Below are 18,073 nucleotides of genomic sequence, written 5' to 3'. Positions count from 1 at the left end.
TCTCAAGTAGTTTGAAGACTGTCCTTCATATTCATTCATATGCCCCAAATAAGAATTTATCTAGCAATTATCAATGAGAAGTATTAGCTTATATGTAGAGATGTATATATTGCATTTTTGAGATTGTTGCACTGTACTACAGTAGCATCTCTGAAGTAAAATCACACTTCCTTACTAATATAAAGCAAAAATTACTCCATTGACTTATTGCAGGCATTTGAGAACATAATTTGAGCCTCTGTAGGCAGCTGATCCTAAGAATTCACGATTCCTCTCTCCTGGGGATACAGTGACCAAGAAACAGCTTTATATGAAGTTGGCTAGTCAAGATTCCTGGGAGAGTCACTGAATTAGTTTTCTGCCCTTCTGAGCAAGGGTTGTGAATGGTCTGTTCTGTTGCATTTTCCTTTCTGGCAGATGTTCTCTTTGAGTATAGCAACAGAGAGAACTGGGCCCTTAGAGCTATGTGTATATATTAAAAATGAGATTTGATACATCCTGTATCCATTAATTTCTTCAGTTTCTGACTGAAAGCCTTAATAGCCTTAGTGTTAACTAAAGATAATCAAATTCATGTGTTTCATGAAACCTTTTCTAATGAAATGATGAATTTAATAAAACTCTTAGCATAAGTTTGCAGTGGTACATATAGACCTGTTTCCAGGGTGGGGAGAAACTGCTTATACCCTGTTTTCTTTTAGGTCATATGGGATTTGTTTTTTAAATGGGAAGAGGGACAAAGATGGAGAAGTGTGAATTCTCCACTGGTAGAATGCCATAAGTCAGTAGTCTCTCTGCTAGGCTGTCTTGGATTAACAGCATAAAAAGAGTAGTGGCTATAGGTTTCTGTGATGAACAAAGCAATTGTCAATTTTAAAGTAACCCTGTTTGGGGAAAAAAACATTTCTTAAATTACCATCAGTTCTTTCATTGCTAGAAAATTTTCAGTAGACACTTTGTCAATCTCTGGCAGTCAGATAAAAATTACTGCCACATTGGTGCGTACGTCTTCATTTAAATTAGTAGGAAAAAGCATCTTTTCTAATTAAGTGTTCAAGTATTTGTCTTAATTTGCCTTGAGTCTGTAGTGGGCATGGGTTGTCTAGAGCAGGTGTTTTGAAGTAGGTGTAAAGAAAATATTGAAAGCAGCTGAAAATTTATGCTGAATGTAACAATGATCATTACATCTCAGTCCCTGTACATCTGTAGTTAGATAACAATGCTAGGATCATTTATTACTTTCTTAGGAACAGAGCCCTGAGCTCAAGGGCCACCTTTCATGGTAAAGAATTTGACTTAATTTCTGTTTCCATTAATCTTTGTTGCAGTCAGGGCTGCCAACAAAGATGCCTGTTGTAATGTGGATGTATCCACTAAGAAAAATTGACAGATGGTAACAAAATCTTGTACCAATAATCCAGGCTGTATTTGAGCTCATGACCTATATGTGAAGGGCTCAGTATCCCATTACAAATCCCTTGAGCTATCTACTCATCTGTGTCTAATTTTCAAAAAGTCCCTGTCTCATACCCATTTCTTCTTTCAGTGTTTTAGAGAAGTTAGGTTCCCCATACCCCTTCTATCTGTTAATGTTGCTCTGATTTTTTTTTCTGCATTTTGAGATGATTGGATATTCTCTTTTTCAATTTCAAGTCTCTTTTCTATGCTACCTTGTATTTCATTATCCTTTAAAATGGGGATAGTTTAGAATTTAATAAAATTGTTCAATACAATTAATTAATGCAAACACTTCTTTAATGACTAACGAATGTGACCCTGTTTCATGCAACAAGTTCAGGAAATTGCTCAGATTTTAAGTGAGGTATTAACAGGTGAGGAAGGGTAAGATTGGCGTAGAGATCTTCAGTCATTCTTGTGAGAACATACACAGTTAATAAGGGCATTGTTTGATCTCTTTGTTAATCCATTCATAAGACCTTTCTGCTTTTTGCTATGACCAAAAAACGCAAATGAGTGTTTTCTAGACGTATTAATTTGTTGTTTGATGTTATTACTATTACTGTAACACTAGTCCTACTATAATACAGTCTTAACTTAGTTTTTATTAAAGTATGGAATAAAAGACAGTTTCTGTCAAAGCTAGTTTACATTGGTATTCTAATTCTAATCACCCCTTTTCTCTCTTTATAAGCCTAAAAGGGGAGATTTGGCTTTGAGCTTCTCATAATGGCTAATGTCTAATAATTTTATTGACAACTTGGGCTAACCATCTACTTCATTAGCAGATCGTGCCGATAGTAGGTGAATTCACAACCTATGTAGAATTCCCTTTGTTTCTCTCTGAAATTTCAGATAAGAAAAATCAATTTTCATTTGTATTGTAAATGTGAATACAGAAATAAGCTGCATCCAGTTGCATTTTTTAATATGTAAACTAACTTACCCGAAAAGCAAAATCTTTTTATGCAGTCCGTTATGTAAAATATTGTAATTGGATATTTAATTTAAAGGTAACCAAAGGAGCTAGTTACCCACTTAAAAGAATTGAATTGAAAATTTATTAAATTAGTATGATTTCAGCTTCTTTAAAGGAGATGCAGATATCTCCCAGTGTGATAGATATACTAGCATCAAAATACAGTTTTCTGTAATTAAGTGCATTTGTCTGAACTCCACGCCTCCAGGAGACGCACTCACATAAAATATGCTTTAGAAGAAAGGTGGCTGCTCAGAAATATACTTACGTATATATTGTGCTTGAAGTATGGGAGTAACTCTTTTCAGGAGGGCACTAAATAGTGCTTTGCCTGCAAGAATGTGTGCAAATACTTTGCTGAATCAGGAGTCAGCTTTTCAGACTACTAACAAAACTTTTATTCTGACTGGAGCATAAAATACCTTCCCTTTATGGGAGTGCAATTTAAAGCATTAGGTTACAACGTTATCAAATCACAGTATACTCTTTCCTCCCTGGGCTGATGCTTTGAATCATTTAAAAACACTGGAACTGTTTTTCCTGTTGCACTTAGGTACTGAAACTTGTCCTGGCATTGGACCAAAGAAAGAAGATAAACAGCTGAGCACTAGCTCTCCAGGTGAAAACAAAACTGAGAGACAGACAGAGGCAGGAAGCCTTTGGGTAGCTGCAGGAAAGGACCACATGGAGGAGCAGCACTGCAATGCTGAATCAACATTGGAGCCACACACCCGGTCCACAGGGACAGTGGGCAGGCCTTCTTCAGGCTGTTTATCGTCTGGGGATGCTGGTAAAGATAACAGTTTGCAGCTGAGAGGAAGACAGCTCTCTAAGGATGCAGAAAAAATAGAAGGCACAGCTGGGGAGCTTGGAGTGAAACTCCCTTTTGAGCCAATGGTAGATGCTTTGGTTTTAACAGATGCTGATTATATGCCTACTGATTTTGTTCCTACTGATAAAGATGTGCAGGCTGATAGAAATCTGCTCAGATCAAAACATGCTGCTGGCTCTTCAGAAATTGCTAGTGGCCAGCTTGGAAATAGTGATTTAAAGCAGCAGCAGAAACAGCCTGATGATGAAAAATCTTCGCGGGACAGAACTGCATCAAATGTATGCTCTGAGTGTAACAAAGTGTCTGAGCATGAGAGTACTGCCCATTCACGTGTATGCAAGGAAATACAGAGAACAGCAGGACAGGAGGAGAAGGTAAACAATGAAGAACAAGAAGATTTATTTCTCAGATTTTTAAACGGTAACATAATAGACACTGAAGAATCATTTGCAAACTTAGCAAACCAAGAGGACTTTGATGCTGTTCCAGATATTTCACCTGAACAAGCATCTTACAACTCACTGGAAGCTTTATCACTAGATGACAGCTTTTCTTCTCTTGATGAACTTGCAAGAAGGATAGAGATTGCTGAGGTAAATACTGTGAATCTTATAAAATATTCCATGTTTATCTCAATTAAAATATTTTAGATATTTAACACATTTTGCAATTGGCAAAATTCCTTCATATATCACTCTTTTTAATCTGAAAAGAAATCCGTACTTCTTTAATTGTTCTGAGTCAATTCAGAAAAAAGTTTCTTTTTGCATGTTTGCCTCCTTCTTGACCAGCAGTGCTCTGTGTTTCTAAAAATTAGATTGATTTTTACAAATGAGTGTGAACACCTTTTTTTTTATTCTGACAGAGTCTCTTAGGAGATGGCCTGACAATTCCTTTTAAATCACAATTTCACATTAGAGATCTACATAATGCCTATGATGTAACATGTGGTTCGTTTCTATTCATAAAATAAAACTTGCTTTTCTGTGCCTGTTCCGTATAGGTGAGAACTACATAGGTAATAAACTCTGTATATGAATTTATGGGCTTCTAATTTTACCAAGTTTAGGTGGTTTTGTTGTTCAACCAAAACTAAGAAAGAAATTCTAAGCCCGAGCCCACCTTTCTGAAGCACTGCTGATAGGCCACAAGAAGGATGAGTGCTTCATAACCTAAATTGCTCTTCTGAAAATACAGATTTATTGCTTTGGGACTTTTTTGGAGAGTGCATGATGATATCTTCGCTTTATTTGTCTTCTGGTTTTGGTGCATTTGCAACCATGGGACCTTAAAAGCTTTTTCTTTAAATGAAAAAATGAGATTATTGTGAAATGATGTGATTCCAGATGCTGGAGGGGGAAGACTTGTAAAAAGGTATCTTCTTAGTTCATCTCTATTTTTAATGCATTTAACAATACAACATCCCTTGGCAATAAAGTAACAGTACTTCTCTATAGATCAGAAGCTAATGCACAGAGACTAAGAACCCACAATCATTCAAGGACAGCAGCCAAGCGGGGAACTAAATACTGGGGATCCATGCTGATGTTATTACGTGTTTCACAAAATCTCCAGAGCTGGAAACAGAGCATTCTGGTTTTTCTCCCCACCTACAGAGCTTCTTATCTCCTTTCCAAGATCGTTCATCCTGACCTGTCCTTAAAACACGTTGTCTTTCTCTGGGATGTCAGGAAGCATGCCACATACCAGGACTGAGGGCCATGTGGACAAAGCTGTACACAAGCTCTTGACAACACGCAGATGTGGAAACCCACATACATGTTCATACATGCCATCAAACTTTTGCACTAAATCCATTGGCTTGCGTTCACTTAGAGGATGGTTTTGAAAAAGAGCATTTTGTTGACAGTCTGTGCTAAGCCCATATGCATGTATAACAGAAGAGTAATTTAAATATCATCCCTCAGGATTAGATTTCTTTTGAGCCCACTGAAAGTTCAGCATTTTAAGCTGTAGGAGAGAACTGTTCTGTTTTACATATAAAAATCCTAAATTAATCCGATAGCAACTATTTTTAAATTGCTATGTTTGTGCCATTTGCATTTTAGAGGATGGGATAGGAACCAGCATATTGATGCTCTTAGAAAAATTATGCTTGTATTGATTGGCCCGGTGACCAATGATGATGCTTTACAGGGAATTTAGTTTCATTTCTAGTTTGCTGTCTCAATGCTAGGACTGCCAGTACTCTGATGGTAGAGTTGAGTCTCTGGAGAAGAAAAAGTACCTTCAGTCTTTCCATAGTACTTTTTCTGGCCATATAAGGCATAGTGTTGGCTGGCAGTGGTCGGAGTCTTTTTGAATTGCTTTTAGCAAGAGACCTGAGTTGTGTGTGAGGCAGAGGCTTTAAATCAGGGAGAAGAGAAGAAGGATTAATCTCAATACCGATTAAAATTTGTAATACGCAGCATCTGGGGCTGTTTTGCAATACCTGAAATTTCTATGTGCAGCAGGGTGAGTTAAGGACAGCAGACCAGCTTGTATTGTTTTATTATACACTTATATTTTGTTTTTCCAATTAATCTTACCACCTGTCATTACCCTAGTGGTTGCTTTTCAGAGGTGGTGAGCACCTACAGCTTCCCTGGAAGACATCAGGAATTGAGAATTTAGCACCCCTGAGAAAGCAGCGCTGTTAACTTGCTTTCACTGATTTTGTTTTAGTGCTAAAATAAGATTCCACTGATGTTTTGACAAACAGACTGATCTTTGCACTCAGCTGTAACATTTTTTCCTTTCTTGTCCTCCTGAAGCCTTTGAAGTTAAATTGTTCAGGCTGTGGCCATCTAATAAGATGACAATGTTTTCAGGTAGTAGTTATGAAAGAAATACCTGGAAAATGCATTGGTAGCCAGATGAATGAAATTAAATTAGTTACATGAAAGGTACCAGTGTGACAGGAAAAAAAAATTAATTTGTGATAAAACTTGTCATGGAGTATTTACAAAATTGCCACAAATAAGTTAGAATGGAAGGCAGAAGTAAAGATTATTTTGGAATAACCTAGGTACAAAAATCATATGGTAGGACAAAATTTAATTAATATTCTTAAATGGAGGTGTAATATTAATTTATTGAAAATGGGGAAGGGTAAATACCTATGTATTCACAGTTAGGAAGTTTTGTTTAGCCCCATATCGAGATCAAAGAATCATCTCTTGTAGTTTTCTAATTTAGATCCTTTATGTCACTTGCTTTTAGTCTACCATTTACAACTAATTGCAAGACTAAAAATCCACTAAATTCTGACTCTGGCTTTAAATAATTGCAATTAAAATTGCAATTTAAATAATTACTGAAATAGTACTTTACATATTGTACAGTCCCTTATACTAGGTACTTCTTCACTAGTACAAACCATGCACAACAACATGCAAATGATGGAAAGTCACACACCAGCAGTCAAACACATTGTAACCTCAATAGTGTAAGTTGCATTTTGCCATATGAAATAGAAGTTTATAACATAAGCTTTTTATCTGAGTGACAATTACAGAAACAAGTAAAATCTTAATGTTTTTCCTTATTAAAAAAATATTATTTGAAATTTCTTTCAGAAAGCAAAGATAGTGAGACTCTTTACCGCAGCATAAGATAGTAGCTTTTGGTTGGCACTGTTTGTACACCAAGACTTTTTTAAAAGTACTGAGTATGTCCTGACTAGCAGCTAATTTGATTGCAGTGATGAAGTCTCCACCTATCTGTACTAGGTCTGGAGACAATGCCTTGTTGAGATCCCCTGTTCTCTTGTGTGGCTTGGGTCCTGGAGTTTTGAGTTTGCAGGAATTAGGCTTCCATATGAAATGCTTACATGCTATCTGAGCTATTTATTGCTGTATAAAGGAGCCCCAGTACATGCATGGCAAGCCTATCGGCAGAAAAATGACTAGAGTTTGATGCTGTGGTGTGACTACTGAATCTGCTAAGTTAGCTCCTTTTCAAAGTCAAATTATTCATATGTCTAATGTATTTTGTTAGTGAAGGGTTTTGTCTGCTGCTTGTAGCTTAACCCAGGATAGTCTTGCTTTTTGTCAGTTTGTTGTACAGTTATGGATTACTGCTTTAAAAAAATCTGGTATTGCTAGAAATAAAACTGTAGGCCTTTGCCAAGTAACTGACTAAGGAATACAGCCCACAGAAGAATACACAAACAAAACTCCTCCTTGAGTAGTTCTCTGCATTCAGACCAAAATACTTCATACAATGAACTTTTCTTCCTAGATCCCAGTTTGCAGTGCCTTTGCTTTGGGGTTTTTTATTTACTTCTGTAGGCTATGAATGATTCCAGTAGTCAAGTTTAATCTGTTTTCTCTGAGAGCTTGAAGTATAGGACCTTATTTTCATAGTTTTTTCTAATATGTTTATAAATACATATATACACACATCATATTTGGTGAAAATATGCATAATGTAAGAAGGTTTTTTAATATTTTATTAGCAAATGCTGTTTTAAACAGAGAAAAGACAGGTAGTTTAATTAGAGCTTATGTTTTCTTATTTTTTAGCCAGGATATTAAACTTTATCCAAGAAAATGTTTAAAACTTTTCTGTGAAACAGAATCACTTTGTATTAATAGTAGTAAAAAGAGAAAAGCTAAAATACTTAACAGAGTTTCAATTAACCGACAGTCATTGGTGCTTTCCTTTTTGACTGTTGATCAAAATGCCACCCCATACCTGTATGCCATTTTCAGTTCCGGTACAGTAATTACAAAAGCTCCAGTCAAAAGATTTTGTGAAGGCCAGCAGAGCTGAGTGAGTAAGCCTAGTTACATAGATGCTCCAAGAGCATCTTTTCTGAATTATCTAACTTAGAATTAAGAAAACATTCGATGTTTCAATAAGGTCTTTATGCAGCTCTCTCATGTAATGCAGAGCTGTTTGCAGTGCAGCCTGGTGCAAGCCTATGTTTTTCCTCCTGTGGTTCAAGTCAAGCAGAGGCTTGACTTGTGGTCAACTGTATTAACCACAGTTCCCTCGTTAACTTCCAATTTAAGTAATGTATTCTGCCTTTTTAAGTTCCTCCTGTCTCCTAAGGACTGAGATGGAAAACTTCAAGTCTTGCATGGCATCTAAGTCCCTCTCCTTGGATGTTTAATTAATGGGAGATGGATCTAATACAATCAGTTTGTATATTGCTTTGAAATCTTTCTAAATGAAAGGTATGGAAGAAAAACACATTTACAGTTGTTTTAATTGAATGAGATTTTATTTGTAGCAAGACAGACCCTATTCTTACATGACAGTCTTTCTTACAGTAATGACATTTTTATGATTGAAAATAAGAAAAACAAAACGTGGTGATGTTTGCATTAAATATTTTTGAGCTGCAGTTGAGAATATGGTAGAAAAGAAGGTGTAAATATTGCTTTATGCAGAATTCCATATGTTTGTATTTGTATTTGCATTTTAACAATAAGCTGTATCCTGATTAGGAGGCAGGTGTAGGTCCTTTGCAGAACAAACAAAAACCTTAATTACATGACTCATGAAATTCAAAGGCAGATGAAATATTCTAGGTGTGAATTACATATTGTGTAAAGGGGACATTCTTAAAAATATGGTCTATGGCTTTTGTCAGGACAGGAGAGTAACAGTAGCCACACTGATTTTCCTGCAAAATCAAAAGCTCTTGCTCCCCCTTTTTAAGCAAAAGAAGACTTTCAGAATAGAGAAACCTGTGCTGTGTCAATTAGTTCTTTATACATTTAGAAGTAAATCCTGAAACATAGCAATGTAGGCTGACAGGGAAACTAAGTGAACCTTATTGTAGCAAGACTTCCTGTCACAAGCTTTTTATGTAACTGTAATCACTGAAACACACATTTCCACATAATCCTGTCAAAGATAGCCCTCTGGTTTTAAGCTTGGAGAAGACACAGCTTGCGACACAGTGATTCAAAAATTACCAAGAGCCAACAGACCAAATGAAGTGTCTCCGTTTGAAATGACTACTTGTGGAACAGACCGCCACATACTAATCTTGGGGCAGACAGGTACAAACGCCCCACCGTCCCTGGGTGACGTTCCCACCAAGTGCAGTCCAAGCCTCTTGGGAACACATGCGCCAGGCGACAGCTAGCCTGCTGCATGGGTGGTGCGGGAGGAGCCATTGATCCTCTTTATGAAAGCAATGCCGTATGCAGAAGCTTAAAATAATCTACTCTTTTAAAGGACATAATTTCATCTCTGTCCTCCCAAATAAATTTCAAATTAATGCACTCCGATATGGTCCCCTTCCTTGTCACAAGTGTCCAAGTCACAAGGAAGCACAAGTGTTCATTTTCTGGCTGGCCTGATAAATGTTCATGGCAGTTCTGCAAGGCTAATTACCAGTAGAAGCTTGACCCCAGTGCACTTGTCTGTTGTGATGAGACACTTGTGGGCTTTTATTTCTGGTTCATTTTTGCCAAATAGTGCTCCTCCATATGTTGACTTAAACAATTTCTTTCCACCACCTCCACACTTTCACTACTTTGTAAGTACTTCATTGCATTGTTTCATTAAATAATCCATTCAAGCTCTTGAGCAGATAAGCAAAAGGGAAAGTGAATATCAAAAGGGGAAGTGTGGCAGAGATCTATTTTATCCTCTCAGTTGTGATTTGGGGAAAAATTGTTAGACTGTAGGCATATACCCAGAGTGACCAACTCTGTGAGTTGTTCAGAGCAACATGATTTTTCCAGTTGAGGGTTATAAAATACTGCCAGATTAGAGACCTGCAAATGTAATTGCCACATTTACCATTTAAAATGTTGCAAACGCCAAATGCCATAGCTGGTACAGTGCCTGTTGGATTGTGCTCTGCGTTTCGCTGTGTTCAGTGCATGATCTCTCTGATTACAGCATGCATCAATGCATTATATAAGCAAGTTTAGGGGCATAAGTTATGAAGTGACTTGTTTTCTGGTTTTCTACAGCTCTTATAATTGCAGTGCAAACAAGTTTTTATGCATGGTCTTCTAACTTGATGAGGTTATGGGGAATGTTAAGCAGTCAGTTGTCTGCCACCACTGTGTTATCTGGAAAGTTGCTTTTCTTCCACTTTGAGTTTTTGTGAAAATTGTAGGCATTTGGGGTCATCTCCTACATAGATGAGGTGCAAACCCAGTTGCAAATGTGGTCTGTTTTCTTATCTGTAGCACAAATGTATACAGATTACTTTTCAATTTAGCAAATATTATTGCTGATCTACAGAATACGTTTTTAAAAGTGCTACTCATTTATGCAGAGATGACTAAGACTTTTTTTTCAGGTAGAGATGATCTCAAGATAAAAAAGGACATGTCTAAATATGCTTCTTATTTTAATTTCTGTTTATTTCTAGCACATCGGGAACTACTTGCTTAAGAAAGCATTTTTTCTCCTGATATTTCTCCTACTTTAATTTCTCTAATAACTAGGAAATTACAGACTGCTCAGGCTGCTGTAACATCCTTGTATGGCTTAGCATACACTCTTGCAGCTAAGCCAAATGCTGTAGCAAAGGACAGAGAAGTTACAGTTTATTGATTTGTTGACTGTATCCCTGTTTGTGCAAGCTTTTTGGGTGACCAGCCTGTAGGGAAGGATTTTTGAACTGCCACTGTATCCAGAGAGCTTATTACAACGTGAAGCTGGAATCTATACAGAGCATTGAAGCTTTCTTTTTCCCTGCGTTACCTCTCTTTGGTTTTGTGGCCCTACTGTAGCTTGTTGTCCACCCTCGGGAACCAATTGCAATGCTGGAAAATTGATCTCACAATAAGTATTTGATAGTCTCTGCAGGATCATATCTTTGGGTAAGGCAGCAGTAGCATGTCATTGACTTCTTATTGCCTTCCAATGGTGGTGGTTTTGACGCGAACCCTCCTCACCACTGCCCCAACCCATGTGATTTAATAATGTGAGCTTACAAAGAAACTGTTGCAGTGAATTCAAAGTATGATCCAAAGAGTGAACGTATGTGTATTTAACTTTGATAGCAATTAATGGCAAATAGTGTCAGCAGACAGCAGAATGATACTGCAGCTGTCCTGCATGTTAAGGAATTGATGTATTCAAGAAGGAGGTTTCACAAGTGCTGCAATGTTTAAGAAAGGTAGAGTGGAAACCATTTTTTAGCTCTTTACCTCATTTCCTACTTAAAGTCATTGTTAAATAGAACCCATGCTTGGATTTCTCTCATCTCTTGCGCTGCTCACTGTCTTTCCTGATAGATTGCCCCAGCAGAAGGATTGGTGTCTATACTAAAGAAGAGAGATGACAGGGAAGGAAAAACAGTTGCTCAAGTCCAGCAAAGGCAAACAAAGAGAAGAGTGCGATTCCAAGAAATGGAAGACACATTGGATCAAGGTAATTTAAAGCTGTTAATTCATGGGTTGCACTCTTGGGGTGCAAATTATATTGGTATTTTTGTTCACAAGAGACAAGTGTCTTGGCTTTTTAAAACTTAACCAAGTAATAAGTGAAGGTGATTGACCAAAGATTATTCTATACCAGGTTAAGTAACAAGGCTACAGAAGGATACAATCAGTACACTTCCATTTTAAAGCTTGGTTGAGACTGAAGCCACAGGTTTTTTCCTCTAGCTGAATGATTTGCGAGTGACATCTAAAAGACATCCTTTCATTAACGTTTAGAACTTAGAGGTGGGAGGTGTAGGCTTTCTCCCTAAATCTAATCCATGTAGGTAAAGAGGGATGCAAAAGAACAAGTCTGTCATGCTTTGTCCACAGATAGCTTTCCAACTCTTTCTAGTAGACCATGGGATTTGGGAGTATCAGATTCTAACCTTGCGCTACAATTAAACATTCATACATATTTGCTAGCTGTCATTAAATTTGGCTAAAACCTTACTACCTTTTAGCCTCATAAGAAATACAATGTATTATTTTGCTATGCTTTTCTCAGAGTTTAAGATCTCTATTATTCAAACTAAAGAAATGTTAAGAAAAATACTTTTGGTTGCTAATGATGGTACTTTCTTTCTATATCTGTTGTGTGTGCCAGCCACTAAATGGTATTAATGGAGGTCTTCAGCTTAAAAGTGTATTAAGTGTCTCATACGCTGAAAAGAAAATCCATTCACTGCCCCAAAGGGAGATTATGCCATCTTTTTCTTGAATTTATTTTAAAACAGTTTATGTTTTGAATAAAATTTCAGTTGGAGATTCTTCTATGATTATTTTTTCCCCGGGGATTTAGTGATTCAAAAGGAAAGCTGTTTATTACTATTATTTTAAATCTGATTTCAAATGCACAAAAAAAGTGCTTGCATGTTTCCTCTTTTTTATCTTCTTTTCCCCTGTTTCTTCTTCCTGATGTAGAGGGAAGGGAGTTCAGAAATTTTCTTAGAGCCTTTTCAATCTGACAGAAGATGCAGATGTTGTTCATGCGTACAAGTTAGCAAGGACAAGCGAGGCTGTGAAGATGTAGCAGCACCTCTGCAACCTCTTTATTGCTCTTACTCCAGAATAAACCATCATGCAGAGTTACCACAGAATAACTGAAATGTAAAATAACCCTTCACATTAGCCTACCTTGAAGGTTTGGCTCTATCCTTACAGTCAAAATGTAAGACTAAAAACAAACAGTTCATGGTAGCACAGTCAGTGTCAGTACAAATGAAGCAAGAATGTTTCCATTTGTTTTAGTTTCAAAGCTTCCTTTTCATTTCAACTGTCTCCATGAAGGAAGGCTTTGGTTGCAACATGCTCATAGTTAAGTGTATTCTGCTTCAGCATGGAAGGACTCCGCAAGTGTTATCAGCAAGAACAGCTACACAGGTCACAGAAATGAAGCTATATAATTATTTAGGTTTCTGAAAAGACTGGGTGGAGAAACATACAGTTCCTTGTATGTATTATGGTCACTTTGATGCAGTGAGCATTACTAAGTGTGTTTACCTCCTGACCCATTCATGGTAAAAACCTATCTCAGATTTTCTCACACGCATTCATATTGCTTTGTGTATCATCCTTTTTCACCTTTTCTGCTCTTACATTTTCAGATGAAGTAGCTGGTGGCTCCTGTATTTTGCTGATCCTACTGTGTATAGCAACTGTTTTCCTTAGCATTGGAGGAACTGCATTGTACTGCACCTTTGGTGACATGGAATCCCCTGTGTGTACGGACTTTGCAGCGAACATGGATTTCTATTATACCCAGATACTGCGGCGTATGGAAGAACTTAAACACTGGATAGCCTTCTCATAGTTGAAATGAGCAGAGACAGCATATTGAAAGCTCGCCAGTGGTTACTGGAGAGGGTAGAAAAAAATTGTGATTTCAAGTTCTCTAACACTTGCCACCTGCAGATGATGTGTATTTGATGATGTACTTACACTTTTACTTAGAAATCAAGAAAATTCTAGTTTAGCAATCAGGTGGCAAAATGTTCACATTATGCTGTAGCAGTGTGGTATGGGAGAATAAAATGTTATTCTCTTCACCCTTTTGAGAGTAGGCAAGTAGCTTTTTGACAACTTGAGCAAGTGAAGAAGAAAGAAGACAGTTAACTGTCTTCTATATGCTCTCCCTTTGCCACACATTGTGTAAGCAATCTCCAGAAGCTTAGTAAAAGGACAGCTTTAATTTACAGCTGTTTGTGCAAACGTGTTGCCTCCAGCTATCATGCAATAAGTTTGTGTTTTATGGAAACTTTATTTTTCTTCTAAGTCTTAATATTTTTCTCCATTTTATTCTCCTGGTGAGCCATGTAATTATTTGGGTGGAGTGAGAAGAGTGCAGTGGCATTCATGGAGCCCTCATTTGGTGATTAACAGGCTGTCCCTCTATCTTATAGCTTACAGCAAACATCATGAGTGGGATAAATCTGCTGGCAGATTTAACTAAATTTTCTGGAACTTTACTCCCAGTATTGTGTGGGCTGTTTTAGAAATGGAAGGTTAAAAAAGAAATCATTGGTCTCACTAAACACAGAAACAAAAGTAAGATGTTTAGTAAATTATTCATGTTAAATAGTAAAGTGGCTTTGGCCACTTTTAAAGCACCTGGTAGCAGGTGTGGGGCTAACTGGGTTTTCTGTCCAGCTATGTCACTGACTTGCAGTAATCACTTTGTGCCTCAGTTTCTCCTCCATAAATGGGGAATAATGATCCTTGCCTTTGTGAATATTTATTGCAATTAGGGCTCATGTCTGATTCATCCCAGATGAGTGCACAGGATCACTGAACTGTGTGGCTGCAGCCTCTCTCAATGAGTGAATGCTTATGTAAAGTGGGCCTGATCCAACGGAAGAGATTCAGAGGCTCACTGCAGATCCGCAGCATGTTAGTAGTCCAGGGCACTGGTTCCAGCAGATAAAGCACATTTGCATCTATTTGCCCTGCGTTTCCGAGACCTGTATTGTAAAATCTGTTCTTTTTCTATCAGCTATAGAAATTTAAATCAGTACAAAGAGTCATTTTAAATGGGTATTTCTATTACTTGGTGCTCAGCCCTCCCTGTGGTATGCGAGAAAAACACTGACATGACTGCGAAGGTGAAAATTAGATATGCGGGCCTTTGGCCCACACTCCGGTCAAAATGTGGCAACTGTTCTTGCACAGACCATAATGGCCTAGCCCTGCTGAGGGTGTTAGTGTGAAACGATTCCTTTACACCTCAGGAAACAGCATTTTTGAGGGGTCCACTTCACTCCACTCCACGATTTCCTGCTTACTAACGTTACATGATGCAGTGTGTTCAGGTTTAGAATATTATTTTGTAAAATACTATGAAACTAAATCTTCAAGGTATTGCTCAGAATTATAACATTAAATGATCATGCTTTCTGGCATTTGCAAGCAAATTGTCCCTCTAGTGAGCTTGATTGTTCCTAATGCACTGTTATACTTAATGGGTTTTTAAAGTGAAAGTTAAAATCACGGTTTTTTTCTAGAATAAATTGCATGTATTATTTCTCTTTTTGTTTTCACTGCGGAGGCTTGGTTTATTTATACCTTAGGGAGCCTCATGAGCAGCTTTATATTAAACTAGCAAATTTTTAATGCCCAAATTAATGAAAACTTTTGCTTTCAGAATGAAACTTGAGAACAGTAGTTTGGTATATTTTTTGTTTGTTGTCCTCAGAGTATTACACTGCTGAGCTAACCTAAAGGAGAAAGGGAAAGACACTTTTGTATTTTAAAGTGTTACTGGCTGGTTCAGTTTATTATTTGAAGTCTGGGTTTGTTTATTTATTAGTTTTTCTTTTAAAAAGAATCTTAATTTTCTTTTTTGGTAATTTACAGAGTAATTAAAAAGCATGCATTCAGTTAAAATATGTATGTATAGTGACTATGTAGTTAGAATATATTTTGGGTTTCTGTAACTTTACAGTGAGTGTTTCAGGATATTAAGTTTATTCCTAGAGAGACAACTGTTGATTTCACCTTAAAAAAAATCTTTTTAAGTTTTTGTGCACTTCATCACCAAAAAGATCAAGAGGTATATATAGAACTATTTATTCAAAAGTATATCAGATATGGAGATCAAAGATCCTTTACTTCTAGGTTCATTTAATTAAAACTATTTTAAAGTAATTATTTTATTTAAAACTGTAAAGCTATTTAAAGTCAAAGCAATTTTTAAAAAGCAATTCAGTTTAAAATCAGTGGTCGAAATCTTGGTGTGTCTGCTTTGTGCTATATTCCCAGTGCAAAGGCTCACTAGTATGAGCAGAACTGCCTACAAGAAGATCACGAAGAGGTTGGGTACCACTTTACCAACATGTACCCGATGAAGAATGAGCAGCCAGGCATTCCGTGTAATTCAGCTACCTGAGACTTGTGTTGTAACTTGCAGCATCTCTCCAGCCTTCCCAACCTATGCCAAGGTACCACACCGGCAAAGTCTCTCAGGACTTGAGGGAGCGGAAGGGGCACATATGCACAGGCTGCCCAGCTCCTGATCTGAGCTGTTCACTCCTCAGTTGCAACCAAGTGGTTGAATCTGGATATAATTTCTGTTGGCATTCCTTTATAAAAAGCTGATGGCACTAATTCTTGCTTTGTGTGACAATTCTGTTAGTGCGAATAGTTTGCATGGTCTGTAGTACATTATCAAACTTGCAGCTACCAACGTAACAAAATTTGCTTTGCGTTGAACTCCAAAGAGTGTGTGGGTAGGCCTGATGTTGGCCTTCCTGTATGCTCTATTCTCTTTAGATTGCTGGTGATATTGCTTCCACCTGGGTGACCTGAGGGGTTAGGATCTTACAGTCAGGTAAATCCAAGCTAAAAGAAATAGTTGATTTGAACAGTTATTCCTCTTGTCTGAGTATTTTGAGGTAAAATAATACTGAGCAACAGCTAAGATTGTTATAAGTAGGAAGAAAACGGAGGAAAAAGGCTTCCCCCTGCTCCGCGCATTTTAAAGCCCTCTGGGTATAAGTTGTTATTTATTCTGTTTCCTTCCCTGCCACTGTCTTTATGGCTGTTCTGCTTGGCAGTAGGGGAAACATACTATGCCAGCATAAAACCATTTGTAGTTGGTTGGAAGATTCAGGGAATGGTTCAGTACTTGACAGTAGTTAAAAGTAATTTCTTAAAATACGACTGAATTTCAGGCTGATAGTGTACGTTCAAAGAAGTTGTGGCCACTGAATCACCTGCAGCACTCTACTAGAAACCCCCACCTTCCAGTTTATTTTTTGAGCGTAATTATTTTTGAAGACATTCTCGTGATAGAGCTAAACCAACAAGACTTTTGATGTAGAGTCAGCCAAGGCTGCCAAAAAGAGCTTTCTGATGATGTAATTAACACCCTCACCCCAAATAGCATAGACTACACCAAGAAAAGCACTGTGCTGTAGCATGGCCACGCTATACTACAGGTTGGTTTGTTTTCAAAGTGTGTCAGTCAGGAAGCACATATTCCACAGTCCAGATTGCCAGCAGAAGTTTGTAATCTAGACACAGCCCATGTTTTAAAATTTTTCCAATATCTTTGCTTTCATACTTGAAAAATGTGTAGCCCTGGTGACAAGCAGTAGGAAATAGTCTAATGAAAAGGGAAACCCTTGTTTAGGGTTTTTTGGAGTAAAGGGCAAGCTTGAACTATCAAATAAGCAGAGTAGATTGGAAGTCCAGATTCTTGTGTGACTGGGTACTATTCCACTCAATAACCTAAAGGGATGTTACCCTCCTAAGAAAACATGTTTGCCTAGTTTGTACTGTAATGTAAAACCAAGACCATCTGAAAGGACTAATAACTATTTGTAACAAATGTAACTTAAGCTTCCTTTAGCAAAAGGAATAAATAATTGTGTTTGAAACCATTACCCAAGCTTGTAATTTAAATACTGTAGCAAAAAAAAATAAAAACTGTCCCAAAGAAAATATATGAACCTTTTTGGGTACTGTGATTTCTAAATGTATAAAAAGCCTGAGAAGATTTTCTGTGAAATTCAAGTAAATGAGCAGTTCCTCCAATAAGAATTTCATGGTCAAACCCAAACCAGAATGGAAAATGAGGATAAAACACATAAGGTTTGGTTTGGGTTTTGGTGTAACATAGTTTTCCTGGGTGGGTTGGTTTGTCTTTGCTTTAATAGCTAAACAAAAACTCTGCTTCCTCACAGAGCCTAGTTCCTGTAGACAAGTGGGTTTAAAGTACTAAAATGTTGCCTTACTGGATCATTCTGAAAACAAATTGACAGGTGGTAAGTTTCAGAATGCCTACTAACTGGGTGGGTGACCTGGATAGTAGTCACAGGCCAGTCTGCTCTTTGAGTTCAATTAAATAAATTAAAAAACCAAAACAATTCCAACTCAACCCAACCCAGCAGCCTCTGAGTT

General features: G+C 37.3%; 1 protein-coding gene across 2 annotated transcripts in view; it reads left to right on the top strand.

Annotated features, from left to right (window-relative positions):
- Positions 1-17,622, top strand: part of CNST (consortin, connexin sorting protein) — a 53,931-nt gene extending 36,309 nt beyond the window's left edge. For both annotated transcript variants that reach the window (XM_075043148.1, XM_075043149.1), the window contains exons 10-12: positions 2,991-3,862; positions 11,489-11,624; positions 13,282-17,622. In XM_075043148.1, the coding sequence (XP_074899249.1) occupies positions 2,991-3,862; positions 11,489-11,624; positions 13,282-13,487 (1,214 nt within the window). In that variant the 3' untranslated portion in view covers positions 13,488-17,622. The remainder of the gene's footprint in view (positions 1-2,990; positions 3,863-11,488; positions 11,625-13,281) is intronic.
- Positions 17,623-18,073: the final 451 nt, after the last annotated feature.

This window comes from Buteo buteo, chromosome 12, assembly GCF_964188355.1.
Source record: "Buteo buteo chromosome 12, bButBut1.hap1.1, whole genome shotgun sequence".
NCBI classification, from domain to species: Eukaryota; Metazoa; Chordata; class Aves; order Accipitriformes; family Accipitridae; genus Buteo; species Buteo buteo.
This window is presented reverse-complemented; position numbering and strand designations above follow the sequence as displayed.